Source organism: Seriola dumerili, unplaced genomic scaffold, assembly GCF_002260705.1.
Source record: "Seriola dumerili isolate Sdu_G_001 unplaced genomic scaffold, Sdu_1.0 BDQW01000169.1, whole genome shotgun sequence".
Taxonomy (NCBI): domain Eukaryota; kingdom Metazoa; phylum Chordata; class Actinopteri; order Carangiformes; family Carangidae; genus Seriola; species Seriola dumerili.
Genome location: NW_019174424.1, coordinates 1,618,510 through 1,638,635, shown reverse-complemented (window position 1 = coordinate 1,638,635; position 20,126 = coordinate 1,618,510). Strand labels below are relative to the sequence as shown.

The 20,126-nt window shown below is 41.8% G+C and overlaps 1 protein-coding gene across 1 annotated transcript in view; it reads right to left on the bottom strand.

Moving 5' to 3' along the window:
• Positions 1–20,126, bottom strand: part of LOC111227056 (extracellular serine/threonine protein kinase FAM20C-like) — a 50,172-nt gene that overhangs the window by 25,981 nt on the left and 4,065 nt on the right. Inside the window, exon 3 of the mRNA XM_022752435.1 lies at positions 17,727–17,805. Coding sequence (XP_022608156.1) covers positions 17,727–17,805 — 79 coding nt within the window. The remainder of the gene's footprint in view (positions 1–17,726; positions 17,806–20,126) is intronic.

The following is a 20,126-nucleotide window of genomic DNA, read 5'->3' as shown; positions in this document are numbered from 1 at the left end:
CAGTAAGAAGTGCTACTAAATGGCAGCTTTCCAATATCAATAGACTAAATGTTTCGATGACTCAAGCGCTTTTCAATTGCTTTTCATTCGCTCAGAATAATCTGGAAACAGGCCTCAGTATTTGTGACATTACAACAGCTTAACATCAGAAGGACTTTTTTTTTCATAGAGTGACAGAGTGTCATGTTGGAGAAAAACTTTTTATTCTAGTCAGCTAATTATGAAAATTAAGACTTATTGTGTCATTTTGTAATATGAATATTTCATACTTTTTACAGGTATTTTCATAGCATCAGAAAACAACAATATCCTAGATATTGTTGTCTTGGTGTCTAGGGAACTAAATGTATACAGTTAAACATGCAATTTGTCCCTCCTGTCTTTGTCATAGTGGATATATAATTTCAGCAAGTGCATTTCCCTCAGGCTATTGTACTGTTGAAATCAATCATTTTTTTTGTAAAACAAACAAACTCCTTTGGGGTTTCCTTGTGGCCTCGAGGTTTTAAAGCTTGGAATTAACTGAAAAACTAGCAGAAACCTACAAAGACTGGACCACACATGAAGATTGTTTCCATTAACTTTTTAACTCTTTGATATTCAGGAAGGAGTGTAAATCTTCCAACAGTTAATACACCAGATGACGCAGTAAACGACCACTCAATAACAACTGGAGTTTTAGAGGCTGACGACCAAAACGGCAAGTGTTGTATGTTCTTGTACCAAAACAAACATCAAAGTTAACTGGCAGCTTGCACTGTTTATATCTGACCATCAATGGTCAATGGACTCTGTCTGTCTGACTGTATTTCTCGACAACCACTCATTTGAACGACTTCAAATTTGGCAGGTGTATTTCTGAAGAGAGAAGGAAGTGCAGTGTCAACTGTGATGTTTTTTGGATGAGCAGTTCACGAAAAAAACAAACATTAAAAACATCAAACACTGCTTTCCTACGTGTTACTTGACTTGAAGAAAAAGGCCGGAACTACACATTACACTATGAGGGAAGTGTGGCAACCCAGAAAATTTACAGCGAGGACGAAAGAAAGGCTGAACTCGACTGCACTTTCTACATCATCACAATATCGGAGCAGAGCAGGAAAACTCTCGCAGGAATAAACGAGACTGACAACACACAATGCAGAGTGTATTGCTCAGGACCCAAGGAAGTGCAGTGTCTCCTATAGACACTAGTGCAGTGCAATTGCACCGAAAAGGAAAAGAAAAAAGAAAAAAGATGGAGAAGTGGTGGCACAAGGAACATTGGCAGTTGGCAATGTCAGTCTCAAATATCACGCTTAAAAAAATCTTCATGAGAGCGACTGTTGGAGACTGGTCCAAATCATACTCATCATCAGCTCAACAGTCCTGGGTAATGAATGTACCCGCCTTAAGGCACCAAGAAGACCAAGAACTGTAATAGGGTTCAAGTCTGGTCAGGGACTTTTGTTATACTGTCACATGTAATTTCACATCTCTCTCACCTCATTTCCTGTCATCTCTCTACTCTGGACTCACTAATAAAAGCATAAAATGACCACTTAGGCTGAGAATTGCCTGGTCTTGACTGTGTCTCTCTTTTGCAGATTTAAAGACAAAACACTGAAAACCCCAGAAGTCAACAAATACTACGACATAACAAACTAATTGTAAAATTACAAATACATAAATAATACACTGAGAATAGATTCAAGGGAATTCAGAAGTGCACGTCTCTTTAAGATGCATGACATGAGGTGAAAAAGAGCAAATGTGCAGAACAGCATGATTAAAAACAGTGTGGGTGCTGATCGTGCAGTGTGACAGTAATGTGCGTTTACTGTCGGTTCATATACTGGAATAATTCTGCTCTTTTCATGTATGCACTGTATGTTGTGTGTGTCTTCACTCGGGGGATTATATGTTCTTATGTACTTGAAGGAAGGGACAGGTCTTTATGCTTACCCTTCTTTTTGTCTCTCTCCCACACCATCACCCACAACAAACAAAATGCTCATCGGTTTATCCTCAACAATCAGGAGCGTTCCAGCAACACAGAGCCATACTTCATCATATTTACATATCCATCCACAGAGGATTAACCGCTTTCAATAGCACAAGTCTGAGGCAATCCTTCACAGGGTGAGCGATTCATGACAGGCTTTGCACAGAATATGAACTATGAATTATGCAGAACATACACAAACATCAAGGGTATTCTTGGGTCAACAGTGATTAGATGTCTAAATGCATAAGCTTAGGGATGTTTAGAACAATAAGCTTCTCCCTTACAGCTTTCCTCAGTATATTTTTCAACATAAACACCAACGTTGGATCTTGAGCAGTAGTTTTTAATACCAGCCACCTGTCCCAAACAAGTCTCCGGGACTTGAGCAGCTAGACCAAGCTGTCCATCCGTGCCAGGCAATCCACCATGAAATGAGGTATGGAAAAGGGAATGTCAGAGTGATGTGGATTGTTGTTTCCCTGAAAACTATCACAAGTAACACACCCAACCACCCGAAAGACTGTAAAAAGAGCATTCTTTGTGTAGAAGGAGGAACTAATACACATGAACAGGGGAGCACAGTCCCTCTATGATATCATTCCAACAGGAAATTCCTCCAGAAAGCCTCGACCAGTTGTCTCTATCCCTCACAGCTCCAAGTTGTGAAAGAAGGCGGGAGATGAGGGCAGGGAGGGTCTTAAACTTCAAAGAACTAAAAGCCAGATTCAACCTGAATAATGTGGGAAAAAGTAAAAAGATGGCATCCACCTTGACACTTCTGGTCTTAGAGAGGCAACAAAAGATCAAAAAAAGTCTGCAAAGGCCGACATTACTTCCATAATGAAAACAAACTGGATAGCGCTCAGCCTGTTGGGATCAATGGGGATTTTAGGAGCTTTCCTTGTATGTGTCTGTGTGTGCGAGTTTTTGTTTCTGCCTGCACACAAAATCAATGGGCATTACCATGAGTCTTCATCTCACAGGGACTGAGTAACAAGCCCTGGTATGCAGCATGACATGTAAGCTGAAACTGATGAGAGGAGGGGAAAACAATCCTGGTCCAAGAGTGTCAGTAAACTGCAGAAACTGCAGGGTTAGCAAAAAGTAGTCTCTCTACTTAAGACTGAGGAGGATTTTGGGAAAGATACAGAGGTACTGTATAATGGGTATCTTCTCACAGTCTGAACTCCCTTATTCCCTCTAATTGTTCTCTGCATTTGACTGTGATCTGAAACATGACGGGTAAATAAAAGGGTGGATGCTGCCATGTCTTAAGCATAAACACATACAATTTAATTGGAAAGTTCTTCAAAGCTGGAGCAACGCTATGTTTTAGGCTTGTTGCATGCTTTCTCTTAGTCATAAAATAAATTTGAGGTTATAAAATGCCATGAGAAATCTCTGACCAGGGTGAAAATACAATCACGCTCTCCTCTTCGGATAAAATTCAAAGCAGATTCCCCGAGTAGAAATTGGCAGATGACTGGGCCAGAATGAGACTGAAACACCTGCCAAAACCATATAAATCATCACAAATCATGCCTTTTTAAACAGAGAATTTTTACAGAGAGGCTCTGCATACAGGTCTGTTCTCCACACTTGCCTGCTGTACAGACCAGTAAGAATTTAATTTAATTTGATTATCGCTAAGTAGTTGCTGAACAACAAACACCAATTAGAGCAAATTATGTTAAATCCTAGGAAGCATTAATTTTCCATCAACACATGCATGTAACACACACGCGCAGACACACACACGCACGCACGCACGCATGCACGCACGCACGCACACACAAAACTCTCAGCTAGGACATGGAGTGTGTCTGTGTGGTTTGAGCCAAGAGAAGTTAATTGGATTGTGAGTAAGCACTTTGGACGTCTATTATCTTTGTCCATCTGTGGTGGTGAATATCTTGAGGTGTCTCATCCAAAACAATCCAATTATCTTGACCCAAAGATAAGAAAAACACACACATTCTCTCTCTCTCTCATTCTCTCTGTTATATTGCAAAAGTATTTGAAAAACTAATTTAGGAATATCATATTATCAAGTACAATATCAATCAGTCTGGCTTTCAATCAAATCATTCCACAACTATGCTTTGTTAAAACTTACAAATGATAGGAAATTAACCGATCCAGTTTTCATTAACTTGACCAAGGCTTTTGATCTGGTTGATCACTGATTTCTTTTACATAAACTTTACTTGGTTGGTCTGTCACATCACGTGAGGCTCAACTCTTGGACTACTTTTTTTCCGCATTTCTATTAATGATCTCCCCTCGATTTATTCTGAATGCTGTGTTCAACTTTATGCAGATGATACGGCAATATACACATCTGGAAACTAATTTAATACAGGTTGAATCAGCTCTGCAGTCTGATTTTAATACCCTTCAACACTGGCTTGCAGCTAATAAATTACAACTTAAGAATGCTACTATGACTTTTGGAACTTGCCAAAACAGTAAATCCAAATCTAAAGCTTATTCCTGCATAATTGTTATTGTTTAATCACATAGTTTATTACAGTCTATGCACATTTGTTCTTCACTGTCATTACATAATGTATGAAGCTCTTAATTTGCCCTGCCGTATCATCATCAAGAAGACAGTGACATTGACTGCAGTCTATTTACAAATGTATACATTACAATTACCCTCACTATTCATCACAGTTTATGGTACCTTTCTCCTCTCATTATCAGTTGAGACACTGTATACAGCTTTTTATTCTGTTTATGCAGTCTGTAAATCAATAGCTAAGAAAGCCTTTATGTTTAAAGCTCCCACTGATATGGAATAATCTACCTGTAAATATTCAGTCTGTATCATCTTTCAAGTTTTCAGAAATGCCCTGACAACTTAATATAGGATCAGTTGTACATGCTCATAATAACACCTCTATAATTATTTTTTATGACTTTATTACTTAATGCTGTCACTGACATTAAAACTTTTCTATAATCTATTTATGCTTTGCTTGGATGATCTCCTAAATTTGGATTTCTTATTTTTTTATATTTATTGCCTTTTTTTGTCATATTTTTAATTATGTTGTTTTTATTTATTTTTGTTTTTGTTAATTGTTCTGTTATTTGTGCTTATATTGTAGTAGAGGACCCTATTGATAAAGAGACGGTACATTTCAATGGGTCATTCCCAATAAAGACTTTCAACTAATTTGTTGACAGACAGACACACAGACACAGACACAGACACAGACACACACACACACACACACACACAACACACACACACACACACACACACACACACACACATGAGCAGTGTCCTGCATGGATGACCCTGCCACCTTAAGATGTCATGACTTGAAACCAGCCAGCCATGTAAGAAGACAAATACATCTTCATCACTTTCCCTGTCTTTCCTCTCCCTCCTCCTCCCTTTGATTTCCTTTTCTTGAAGGACACTGTGGCTGCTGGCCAGTCATTCCCTTTCCCATCTGTGTTTACTTAAACTGAATGTGGATACACCACAAAAGCAGATAAAGACTTTCAGATGCACACACACACACACACATAGCATGTACACAGCAGCAGATCCACAGAGGAACATGGCGGCCGTTTATTTTTGACAGTCTCTGAAGACCTTAATCCATAACAAGCCAGAACGGCTTGAAAGGCTTGGTACCATTTTCCTTTAATTAGTTCAGTGCGAGGCTTGTTAAAATGCCATATTCGAGCAGCACGTGACTGAAGTTGGAATAGTGTTTGACTTACTAACTATGTCTTTTTTTAAAGTTCCTTAATGAATGTGTTTAATTAATTTCCTGAGAAGCTTTTGTGGGTAGTCGCAACAACCTGTTCTGGTAAGTGCTAAAAGTTACACGCTCCTGCAGTCCATCACTACACTCAGTTCGGAGAGGGAACAGCTCAATTTTAGTGGGCTGTCAGTTATTTTCAGTTATTTTCTTCACCGTCCCAAAATAGATTGCACACCACCGAGTGAAACCTAACTACATAAAACTCAAAACTTCGATACCTCAACCAAAGAAAGCAATCAAAAGACTCTTTCCAGAAAGCTATTTTGCGGGCGAGGCCCCCAAATCGAGGCACGGGTGTTTGTGCTTCGTTTCTCCCATAGCTGAACTTTTCTATTTAAACCTGTCAACAGTCTTGTTGTGCTCGGTGGTTTGTGGTCAGATGCCATTTCCTAAATAGAAACCATCTATCAGAGGCTAAGTGGTGGCTGAGAGATGTCATTGTGGTCATGAGTGGGTGACGGCGGTGAAGGGGGAAGTGGTGAAACCACTGGAAAAACAGTTCCAAGGGTTGCATTTATCCTTGTGTAAGAGCTAAGTGGGATGGAACAAGTCCAGTGCACTTGAGGATAAATAGAGTTAATTTGTATTTGAAAGGAATAAGGAGGAGAGTTCAGATGTCTTCACACTGGAACCAAGAATACATTTCAAACTGAAAAATTTCTGTACATTCAGTATCTAACGAAGAGATCACTCTGAAGACACAGTACATTACAGCACATTTTCAAGTGCAGTGAGTGATGCTCCCAATGAGGAGAAAGCAAATGAAACACTGGCTCAAATGTAAAAAGGCAAGAATCCGAATCAGAGCAAGCTATTTTCAGACTTTCTCTGCACTGTTATTGGTCATACAGCGTATCAGGAGGCTGTGTCCATGCATCATCATGTGACAGCTGCATTTTGTAATGTGACCTTTAATGTCACTGCAGACCATGTCCCAATGCATCATCTGGTACAGATGAATTGTTGTTGGTGCACTGCTCCTCCTTGTATGTACACTGTTTTAGAGAGGCACAAAGGCATCTTACATTCAATACCCCAAACCACAAAAAACACTCTTAGACACTACCATAAAGTCCAGTAAAGATCTCTGACACTACTTACACTTGAGAAGAAAAGTATTTTTTTCATGGCTTTTATACTGTTTAGCATTAAAACTAGGTGCCATTATTTTCTTAGCCACACTAGCGCCGTGGCTCTGGGGATGGCAATGTCGGTTGTGCAGTCCATGTCTTTGGTCCAGACTGAAATATCTTAACTATCACATGTCCTTCGTTACATCCAACATGATTTAAACAGGGTCAAGAGGAGGTAACACATGCAGACAACACATGCACATCAACCTGCTGCTTTTTATATCTACGACTAGCACTCCTTTTGTGGACAATCTTCCCAGCAGCAGCAGCAGCAACAACACTAACTGAGATTCTCCCTGCACCTCCAGCACAGAGGGTCCTCTGTTTGCATCACTGCCGCCCAGAGCTGCAAAAAGGAGGGGAGGGGTGACCCAGGCAAGCCCCTAGATCAGGTTGCTGCCTCCCCTGGCCCGATGATACCAGACCTGACCATGGCAGCCCCTCCCACATCCTGCCCTGACAATGGGCAAAGCCATGGAAAACCCTCCTCTGGTTTAATTGGTAGACAATGATTGCATTCTCCTCCCCCTCTCCTGGCCTCTGTCAGGGAGACAGGGGAGTCACACACAGCCTAATTGCCACCTTGCATGGGACAGGCTTAGACAAGCATGGGCCTAGCCTCACAATGGATGTATTAACCTCTGTGCATGCTATCACAAAAGGCCCAAGTTACAGAGCCACAATGCTCTCTCTCTTTCTCTCTGTCGAAGAACTGTTGTTTCATTCATTCAGCCTGGAGTGAGGTTCAGGTGGACTGTGATAGATCTACCTGGGAAAGGTTGCTATCTAATGACCGAGCTCAGTTGTAAGGGGTGGTGCAGTGCGTGTGGTCCCATTGTTAAGGGGAAACTGTTGATTCAGTGACAATGTAACAATGAGGCATGTGTAAAAAAGAGGAAGAAGTATCATCCTGTTTTTTCTAAGCCCAAACAATTATCCTCATTATGGCTTTTCAGGGCGGCTAACATTTAAAAAGTCAGGACAATTTGCAAAATTTTATGTCACGCCTAAAATTGTTGTCTAACACGTCTGGGTAAATTGTTAAAATGGAAGGTCTTAATCACAGATAGTGGACCAAAGCACTTAGCTGACAATTAGCCTTTGAAAATTTCCCTAAATTAAATGCAGCGTTCCCGAGTGCTCACTTAAGATAACCAACCTCAGATATTTTGTGTGATTTCAACAGCTACTGCTGCAAAAGGTACACAATATATCCCTCAACATAAGTCAGGGTTTAGCCTGCCTTCCTAGCCTCATAAAAGGAAATGCTCATTTGGGACGTCTAGTATTCACCTCCTGGAGCGAAATGAATTTTCCGCATTCCAGACAAATGCCACAGCGACATTCCTAGAGGGAAGCTCAGGAATTCCCCCATCTAGTATTTTAGACTATAATGATATGATAGGATGGGTGAACAACATAACCACTTAAAGCAGTGACAAAGACAGGGTCAGGAACCACAGCAAGCATGCACAATTGCAAAAATATGATTCACTTGGATGTGGTGTAACACAGAGGAGCATGCATGCTCTGGTCCACACCCACAGGCACGGAGACTAACATAAATGTACAAAAACACCCACATATACTGTAGGTCTGCATTTCAAATATCAGGCTTCAAGAGTAAACAGACTTCTTGATCTGACCACCGAATCTTTATCCTTTCAGCCTACTGCATGTGTGAGTGAGGATGACTCGTAGATACATATACCTCACAGCTTGTCCTTCATTGAGCTTAACACCTTACATAAATAAAAAGTCATTTCTTTTACAGCCTGGCACAGGGGTTGATCAGAAACCTCAACTTTGTCCATTTTCCTGTTGGTAAGACTGCAAGTGACTGCACCAAAAACCCATTAAAGAAGTGTCTGACATTTAGGCAAATACACTTTTTTTTGCTTTCGTTCTCTTAGTTAGATGAAAAGGTTGATGCCTTTCTTGTGTCTGTATGATAATATGAAGCCTCAGCCAGCAGCCTGTTAGCTTAGCTTAGCACAAAGACTCAAAACAGCTAGCCTGGCTGTGTCCAAAGGTAACCAAATCTGTCGACCATCAACAACAACAAAACAAAACAAAACAACCAAACCAACAACAAAAACCAAAGTGTGAAAAACAACATGTTTTACAAAGAATTCTGTGTCAGACAATTTCCTGGCCTACAACAGTGAGTCATCGCAGGTTGCCTGACAACCTCAAGGTGAGATCAATACTCCAGAAAGTTACTGTGCAAACTATTGAACTGAAAAGAATTCCTTGAAATTTGGACATGATATCGTGCCTAATGTTCAATGAAGATCCTGTTGAAGTGTGAATGCAGCTGCAAGTGACTCTACTATCATTACCCATAACTAAGAACTACACACACATATGCAAATCACTCATAGCATCATCTCCAGCAACTTAGCTGGCCTGTAATCACATTACGATTAGGGTACTCACAGCTCTGCCACATTATGCACTGTGAGTACATTGTTAGACAGGGAGAGAGAGAAAACGGAGAGAATCTAAAAATACAGATCAGAGAAGCTCTGAACGGAGGCGAGGGACAAGCCGAGGATTAGTACTGCCTCAGCGAATCAAACAAACAAGTCCATAAAGGAGCACGGACAGGAGGTGGAGACAGAGAGAGAGATGGACAGAGTGAGGGATGAAGGGACGGACGGTGACGAAAAACACCACTTCCTTCCACTTCCTCAAGAACTGACCTAGTAAAACATTCATGAGAAATATCTTTGTGTGAATTGTGCATGTGTGAGTGTGGGAGCGAGGAGGGTGTACGGGGAGTTTAATGCTCGGGAGTCTAAAATAAGACAGTCCTCTGTGTTTCTGTGTCTGTGTTGGAAGTCTGCGTGAGTGTACCTGTCAAAAGAAAAAAAAAAAACAAAAAAAAGTTATTTGAGATTTGCGATGGCACACGGGCTTGTTCAGTGCCAGATGCTACACTGTTGACCTCTCGAAACGAGAATAGACACCGAACTGAGACACAGACGAATCAGACAAGAAGGGACATGAAAAGATCTTTTTCAGCACGTCCAACAAATGGAAAAGAAATGAGTCTGTCGTAATTATGACAGATGTGCATGATACAAGATGAGTGATTACAGAACACCCAAATGTGTGGTTGCACCCAAACACACACTTTAATGAGGAGACATAATTAGATAATGGGCAGAACACACATAAATGATTGACACTTCAATTAAAATATCACACACTTAAGTTCTGCAGTAGATTTCATTAAGACTTCACTAAGCTAAGACACTCAACTCAATTTGTGTGTGGTTGTGTGTGTGTGTGTGCGTGCGTGGTGGCAAAGCAGATATGACAAACCACTGAATGCAGCCGGTTACATGACTGTTAAAGCAGCACAGCAGCGCACTAATTGACCGGCTCATTTCACAGCCTACAAGAGGTCAAGGCATCACAGCGCCTACACACTGACTGCACTGGACGGACACACACACACACACACACACACCCACACACACACACACACACACACACGTACATCCATGATTAACCAGCTATACACTCATGAAGTTCAAACACATGCAAACAACCCACATCATTTGCTAAGCAACATCATAGTGTGAAGCTGTGAGGTCGAGGATTTCATTAAGTAGGTTTGTTTAAATGGATCCCTGGTATAAATAAAAGAGAAACGAGGTCAAAAAAATAAACATACAGAATTTACATACATGGTAGAAAGCCATGCTCAGGTTGTTGACGTTATAAGCCGAAAGTTGGATGACTCTTTGACAAGAATCTATGATAGACTGAATAAGGAGGAGGAGAGAGGTCAGGAGAGGATGAAGGAGGAGCATGTAGGGGGTGGTGGGGGTGGGGTACTGGGGGTCTTTGTAAGATGAGCAATCCTCAGCCACATTAGAGCAGCTTAAAAACCAAATTAATCTTAAAGACCTGCGGAGGGAGTCAGTAGTGCTCAAAGCCTAGAGAAGAGCCGCTGGGTCTGGCCCTCTGCGGCTGTCTGGCTGCAAGTACAAAGCTGCATGAGAAACAGATGTTGCGAACGCCTGACACCGGAACACTCTCACTCTGTGTGTGTGTGTGTGTGTGTGTGTGTGTGTGTGTGTGTGTGTGTGTGTGTGTGTGTGTGTGTGTTTGTGTGTGTGTAAGAGAGAGAGAGATAGAGACAATAAAATGTAGGAGAGATGGGGAAAAACACAGCAGATAATGTTTGACAGTGGATATTTTCTTTGCCCCGTATGTTGCAGAAACAAAAAAATGTAAATAAATCATAAAAGAATGAATTACAGCTACTATTTCTGCTAGAAGGTACTGTTACTTAAAGAAAAATCAGTCTCCTAAAGTTAAGATAGATTTAATCAAAATAAAATTACCTGATATCACCATAAAAATGTTGGTATCGAGCGACTGTGCAAAACCTCAAATTTAGTTGAGTGACGACATGTTTTATGTCCAAATGTCTCACTTTCTATCTATACATGGTAACTATGGTATGATTAAGGTTTGGCGAAGGTTGTGGTTATGGCGAATAATCTACGGACAATGTAAGGACTAGGTAATACATTAGGTTAAGGTGGTTCAAGTTGTGGTTGTGGTTAATATAAAGGCAAATCTTAATAGCAAGTCAGTGTCCACACCATTACTTTCTGCCTCACTACATAAAAAGCACAACGCTTCCTGCATTGACAACGACCTCTGGCAGTATATGTCAAATCAAAGTCCTCCAGTATGGCTGTGATTCCAGGGCACACTGGGCCATGAACTAACAGTATCAAAGAATAAGCGTTAATTGATCATGTCTGATACAAAATGAACAGCAGTGGGAAGTGATTTAGATTCCCAGATGCAGAACTTCAACTTAACTGTGGCTCTCACCCCTTGCTTCATTAAGTACTAGAAGTTCTGAAGTTTAAAAAAAAAAATCAATTTCAAAAGCTAGTCGTAGCCTACACTGTAAATCAAAAATAATGAGGTTCAAAATTTTACTTTGTTTCCTTTTTAAAGAGCACAAACCATGCACCAATCGCATTGTGGTGCAAACGTTCAAGATAAATAATTAGTTTCACAACATTACCGAGAAAAAGTAGTGACTAAATCCAACGCAGATGTAAGCACACTGAAACTGTTGGGAAATGTTGTACAAGACTGTTAAGTAACATTTTACTGTTCCTCTGTCTACATCTGTCAGTTACAGAGCAGACAGATTTTCTTTTTAACTGCCTCATACATCTGACTTTATGCCGCTTTTGCTCTTATGCTTTCTTCTTCGTTCTCTTTCTCTCTACACACACAAATCTGCAAATATGGAAAAGGGTTCAAACAACAGCGTACCATCGACACACAAATAAAAACACTGACAAATGTTCTCTGCAGTCAGGACACACAACACGGATAAAAAAAAAAATCACTTGCTGGACAAATAGACATTTGAAAGAACATACACACACAATTCACTTTAAATTCATAGCCTCTTCCATCTCTGACCACACCTGCACCCCACAGACTGTCATTGATTTCAAAAGCCAGGTCAGACAAATAGCTTGGTATCCTGAGCTGCTGCTCTGTTTCCTGTCTGCTGATTGGTCCGGTGCGCTTGTGTGTCATGAGAGGGCTCAATGGGATGACTGTGAGGCTGCCCTGGTTCCAGGACAGCACAGTGGGGGTGGGGGGGTTACTGAAAACCTGAGGAGCCTCTCCCTGCCAAAGCACCGTTCAACCAGAAAAGGCTGATGAAGCCAGAAAGTCGTGCAGCCAAAGTTTACATAACCTATCAGCAAGTGAGAAGATAAATGCAGCAACTCAGCTGAAGCTTTTTATAATATGCAAGATTGAGGTCAGGGCGAAAACTTCATCTTGGATGATAAGACAGGGATGTTAATGTGAAAAGATTTGACGTTTCATCACATTTAAAGTCTCATCGTGAGCTTCAAGGCTTTTTGACTTGTCATGGTGAAAATCATTAGGGAAGTGTTAAATGGCGAGTGGTCGGGAGTAAATGAGCTAGTTTTCTATTGTGTGTGCAGTTGAGGAGTGTGGACGCGCAGTCATCACCTTCGGTGTAATATACCCACAGCTCTGAGTGAGCCGCTACAGCTGCGGCTTGGCTCGCTGCTTGTGGATTTTCCAGTACCAGCCCTGGGTGATGGAGGGTGCACGAACTCCGTAACCCCCACAGCGTCCTTCTCTTTGCAGCTTGTGTGTGCATGTATGTGTGTGTGTGTGAGAGAGAGAGAGAGAGCTGCAGCTGTGCGAAACAGCTGTCTATTGTAAGTTGCTTACACACACCCAAAAATGAGCTCAGGGCCTTTCAAAAGTGTGTCCAACTTATGAGAACCAGCGGCATTCTTATCGCCCTCGTGGGAGCTCTTTAGTGAAACACTGTTAGACAAGTGACTACCAAAGAAGAAGAAAAAACAAAAGAATTCTACAATCTCAACAGTATTTTCCCCTTCCAGGCCTAAAATAGTGAGAAAGATGTCAGTTAAGCTATGATGATGAATTCAGGAGGGGATTTTGTGTGAGTTTGTGCAGTGGATGCCTCACATGCATATATTTACATGCATATGTTTGTGTGCCTATGCATGCATGTGTATGTAATTATGCTGTATTTATCCATGAAATGAGGCACGCAGGTTTTTAACAATGGGACTTGTGAGGATTGCGATGGATCCTCTGAAACTTGATGAGATTTGGCTCTTCTACATAATGTGAGGCCATTATCCTTCTCTCCTGTTCGGATTTCATTGTGTTTTTATCCATGATCGTCACTGCTTTCGTGAACAGGGACAACTCAATCAGCTTTTCCTGTCATTTGGTCCACAGGCGCTTTTTATCAGAAGTCACGAGTTTACAGGATTGTGATCCAGGCATATGGATCTCAAACCTCTGTGGTTGAGATTAAAGATTAAATGGCAAATCTTATATAGAGGAAATATTTGTAGGCAGTAGGTGAAAACTGGCCATAAAAACCACAGGCCATCAAAGACACTTTATGAAAAGCTGTTTCCTCCTGCACTTTACATGAATGCATGTAAATCAATAATAAAATCATCAATCTGGTCAGATGAATAACCATAGCAGGGAGAGGCCATCTCTAAAGGACATTAGATGCTTTCAGTCTTAATTGAATCCCTAACCGACAGAGAAGATCCATGGAGGAATGTCAGTCATAACCCAACCGGGGAACAGTGGATATGATGAGGACTCCAATGGACTTTTGGTTATGAAACAGCCTGTGGATGATAAAAATGAAGCAGCCTCTTGGGTGTTGCAGCTAAGAGGCTCCACAGCCAATCCCACTGGCTTTACTGGCGCCAAAAGCCCAAGCTTGTCAAAACTGATCGGGTTCATGCCGATGAGGATGTATTCTGATTCCCCACGGAGCTAAAGGACGGGCATGTGCGCCCTATATATATGTTCCAGCACTCGTGTTTACATGTAATGAACCCTGTGCGTTGATATAACAGCTCTCGGCAGGACTGGGGCATGTAGACAACAAACACGGACGATCAAAGTCATTTCTGCTATTTTTGCAAAGCATAAAGCATTTTTAACTGTGAGACTATCAACCGAATCAAAGCGAGGGGGCTGGAAACAGGCTTGTCAAACAGCGCCTGATGGAGAAATTAATTCTTTCTTTGCATATCTGAGGCTTACCCCCTCCCTCAATCCCTCAACCCTCCATCTGACAAATCCAATTAGCATGACATGAACATTATGGTTCTGTATACACACTACAACCAGCATCTTGGCAGGGGATGGGTAGGCTGGGCACCAGAGACATGAGCCAGACAGATGCCGAGGCCTGGCATGGAGGGTCTCCATTCGGCCTGTAACCTGGCTCTAGCTGGAAGACTCAGTTCCTTGACAGGTTGGCAGTGCTAACTGCTCCCTTACCCTGTGGTCACTGCTTCACATCTGTCTTCCAATACCTCCTTCTTTTCACTTGCCACTTCATTTCCCCCTTTTCCTCTACAGCCTTTGACCATTTTATCTCACAGCCGTCCTTTATTCCCATCTGTAGTTCCAATTTAATCTATTTTGTATGAATTTTTGTTGGCTAAAGGAAAGATTTTCCCATGGTGACATCATTAAGATTCATCCGGTTTTTAATTTTTGGTAATCAGGGCATTTTGATTAGTGCAGATACCTGCAGTTTCTCATAGACGGGCCTCTTAAAATTGATTTACAATATCCACAAATGAGGAACTATTTTTGGAGGAGTACATTTTTGATTGTCAGATGAAAGTCTTGGGAGGGAAAGGGTTTTAAATACTATAATAAATATTACTGAGATTATTCCTCATTGGGGGAGAAACAGGCCGCTGTGACCTCAAAGACTAAATGAGCATTTTCTTCCCTGTCTTGAAATCACCAAACACAATCACAGAGTTAGTCAGACAGATAAAATGAAGCTCCAAACTTTTCTCCCAGAGCAGCGCAGAGAAAACATTGCATGGAGGTGTCTGGCAAGCTGTCAGCCTGTTTAGTCTCCTGGCCCATGCCAGTGTAGAGATTTGCATTCGACTCAAAGGAGGCCTAAAACATCAAACAGTCTTTTGAAGCACCACTTGATGCTGCACAATGGGACAGGTGAAGAAAAACAATGCAGCACAGCAACACTCTGAACTACTGTACCCAGAATGCACCACCGCTCCTAAAATAAAAGTGGGACACATCAATGCCATGGCATGAAACAACAGAACTTCACGAGGTTCTTTAACAAAAGTATTACAAAGGTTATTTTCCTACATTATTTCTCTCAGATATTTTTGTATTTCTGCTCTGAGGACTTTTGTATGATATCGTAAACACTGGAGACAAATGACAGTGACAGTCAAAGCAAGGAGCTTGAATAAAATATGACAGGCTAAATAAAGAGCTGCAGAAATATGTAGCATATAATTCAGAAACTGACATGTAATTACTGTCAAAACGGTTTGTGACAGTAGCTGGGAAAGACTTTTTTACATATATGGACTGTGAGAAATCAGCACTTTAAATTTTCAAGTTCACTGGACAAAGGGTCCAATATCTGCACCATTTACACCATTATTTAAGTTTTAAAATGAAAATTAGAGCACAGGTAATTTATTCATCCCTACTCATCTACCCTATAGATTCTCTGAACTCTGAACGTCACTGACTTTTAAACTTTCAATCATCTGAAGGTAAACTGAAAAATGTGGCAGCAGACATACCATTCTGTCACTGGGATTGTGTATTGTCGTAGTAAAATTTAAATAATAAATAAAGTCTGTGCTCTACATGTCACTCACAAGACTCAGGATTACAATTTATGATGCACCACTTCCTCCTTATACTGTTAACACCGCAGGCTGCTCTGAGCACCAGCCCAGGACCTGAGCACACCTTAAGATGACACGCACACATACTACACTCATGCATGTGCACATATTGTCCAATTGTCCATGCTGCCTCGAAGCAGCCCCCGAATGTCCAGTCCAGTCTAATAGCTACTCAAAAATACCCACACAGACACACACATACAAACGCAGGGTAATCTCAGTTCTTGTTAGATATGATTACGCCCGATGATGCCTGCTGGGTGCTGCTGTTGACTTGAAAGGTTTGCGTGCATGAGGGCTATAAAAGATGCTCAGATTGCCATTGTTTGGACCATATTCTCTGAGGCCAATTTTGTAAACAATGCCTCATATACCAACAGGCTGCAGAACTCAGCCACTGATTGACCTTGAAGTGAAATGTCAAGTTAGGACACGGAGTCATTTAAACATGTTGAAAATCCTGAACTGCCACTGCTGCTGATGTACATGAAGGGATAAAGTTTCATAGCTGAGCTGAATACAGCGTTTGAGCACCAAACACTGGGTGAATAAACATTTGAATAAACTGCAGCCTCTTCATAAATCAAGCCCCGACAGTGAAAAGATATTCAGCAGCAACATTTCATCATTCATTTTCAAGTTGATGTTGAACTCCCAGGCCTGGACTCCTTATCCTCCTACTAATGTGACTTTGGATGGTATGGTAATGGGCTTGGTTCACTTGAAATAAAGAAAAATCACAATCTATACCTGTGCCGGTCGTCATGATACGACGCTTTGAGCTTTGGCAAGCATCACTCACACAAAAGCATCCCCTCTATCTGTCACTACCTCTTTCCCTCTGTCTCCATCTCTTTCTTCCACAATCTAATACTCTCCACCGAGGCTCCCATGCAGAAAAACCATTCTGCATTTCATAGCAATCAAACCAGGTTCCTGAGCAATTACTTGTGATTGCAGCCCAGTTGACCTGGACATTGTTTATCCCTGTTGGCATGAGGGATCTATCGGGCAAAAATCCCCGACAGCTGAGAGGGAGGGTGTTTCTTTTTCATGTGCAATGCGTCTTTGCCAGCATATATGCCTCCCCAAAGACGCCTTCACGACGGCTCAGTGCTCATTTTAATTAACACATAAGCCTGTTGATGTTAATTAAAAAGCAGACAGACGATTCCCCATCAGAAAAAGATCACACAGAGGGGAGAGCTGTGTATCTGAACACACCGAAAGATGCATCGGCAGCGCTTGGCACTTATTCAGATGAGATTTTGTGTAGCCCTCTTGAAACATATGCATTACAAGTGGGTGCATCAAACCAAGTGTATCGAACAGATTTTTGATGTTAGTTATTGGGTTGGGGGGGGTGTTTAGGAAAGCCAGGAAAGTGCTGTTAGATGTTTTTACCATGGGTACTCCAACAATGATAATAATATCTGCAATACACAGAGGATACCGGGTAGTCTAATATGTCAGTGTAGTTTAACTGTGCTCTCATACATTCAGCTGCTGTGCTACTTACTTCATAGGCTTGAATAGCGCTTGTCCATAGTTCTGGAAAGTCATGATCAGCTTCAGCTGGGTGCCTCCTGATTTCATGGCTGGGAAGAAAACAATGGAGATGTCAGATCATCGTGTAAACCGTTTAAAGCATTAACACACACACACACACATAAATACACATACGCATAAACATAAATACACACAGATACACTCGCACATATGCACAGCTGTTCCCTTATTTGCCAATTTGGAGAACGCAATTTTGCATGAATGCATAATAGAGCTATCACATCTGCTGACCAATTTGCCAGGCACTGTACAATCAAAGTGCTACCGTGGCAGTTAGGAGCTGGGTGTGACTGTGAAAAAGCATCTGCTGAAAACTAATACATGACTGGTTCTGGGCTTGATGGAGGGATGAACATGGAAATGGACAATTTTTCAGAGCGTAACAGCGTGACTGTGACTTTGAGACAGAGAGAAAATCCACAGTGCATGAGTGAAAGTCCACTGAAACTACAATTCGGCAGCATAATAATAGATTGCATTTATTCTATGACTTAAAACACTTTGCTTCAATAAAAATCTAAACTTAAATTGTTCCCTACTGATGCTTCTCTGTGAGCCTCCATAGACTGTAACACACTGTGTGACCGCTTCCCCTCTCGCTCCCACAAACTGACCTTATGTAGCCAACCCTGGGACAGAGAGGAGCCATGGCACATGTCTCTGACTATCACTCATGTCTCCAAGAGGCTGAAGGAGAGCTTCCTGCCTCCGCCCGACTCAAACAAAAGGGACGGTAAGGCCTGTCTAAATGTCCTGTGTTTCTGTCATAATGGACAGGATTTTGGGGGGATTTGCCCATTTATTACAGCGCATTAACTTGAGCATATTACACAACACGGGACTTCTGCCTAACCCCAATATCAACATAAGCCCCCTGTAGTGGACCCACTTACTGACTGGCTTGCTGGCTGAGGAGATGGCTGCACTCTACCCCCTGCTCAGAGCTGTCTTTAGTGTTTATTGACTTTCTTGCTGTTCCTCTCAGAGTTCTCTCAGTTTGTTCCTCTGCATGTTTTTTCTTTTTTTTTGTTTGTATATGTCATCCACTTACTCGTATTCTCTCTGTTATGCTCTGTCTGTCTCACTTAATCTTACTCACCGCTGGCAAGCCTCCCCATTTACCGTGACTCATTTTCAAAAGCTTTTGAATTTTACATACACTGTTGCACAAAGTACAACCTACATAACCTCAGGCCAGTGCCTTTCCTTTACGACAGAGGATGGATACTGGGTGAAATCAAAGCCAGAGAATACACTGAGAGTATTAGTCCTACACATGCGCCAGATTTGCTGAAGTCAGGTCAAGTGGATGGTGCCCCGGAGTAATCTTTAAACTTGCTATAGCTATACATCAAGCCTAAAACCTTTGAGAGATTGCAATTGACTCAACTATGTTTGATGTAATGCTGTGACCTTGAACCCGTAAGCCACAATCCTTGAGGAGCTGACCTCAATTCACTGCTTGGTACTGGCTGTTTATAAAATTTAGTTTCTAATCAAAAACTACAAAAGGTAATCCCCTGTGGAAAAGCCAGGCAAAGCTCAGCTGATTGTTTCTGTGGATTGTATCTGCGCTGACATGCAACCAAACATGAACAACAGTGATCTTCAACAAGATGTTCTTTTTGATTCTCCTAAAGGCCATCCATCTCAGTATCTGCCAGTGAATGCGTGAGTTTCTGTTGATCTAACCATCTATCTCTCGCTCCGTTCCTCCACGCGTCCACAGATGAATCAATGTCCCTGTCTGTCTGTGCCTCTACACCTTCACGTTCTCTGGTCTTTCACAAACGCTCCGAGCCCCATCCGCCCACCACCATCAAGATTCCCCCTCCCGTGCTTCGATGATAAATCCATCCTGCTCTCACCTGAGCCGCCTCACTGTACTGCGCATATGATTTATGAGTCCAGCTGAAGACTGAACAAAAGGCCACAGCCTGCCCCAACAGAGAGACAGACACAGAGGGAGGGAAGAGAGGGAGGGAGGGGGAGAGAGAGAGAGAGAGAGAGAGAGAGAGAGAGAGAGAGAGAGAGGAGCGCTATTGCGGAGAAAGTGCTGAACAGGGAAACTTTCTAATGCTGTCTCTGTTTTGTAATTTTAGTGAGACAGATAAGTGGTAAGTGTGTGCACCAATTATGGGGCACAAAAGCTGTAATGCATGCTTCCAGACACACACACACACAAACACACACACCGCACTGGGTTTTCACAGACAGTGTTTTTATAGGTGTGTCTGGGCACAGATTGATGGTTTATATACTAGGGGACAAAAACACACACAAACTACTGAAGTGCAGGCTGAGATGTGTAGTGTGAATGATGGTGAGCTGCCCGCGAGAGATGGAGGGA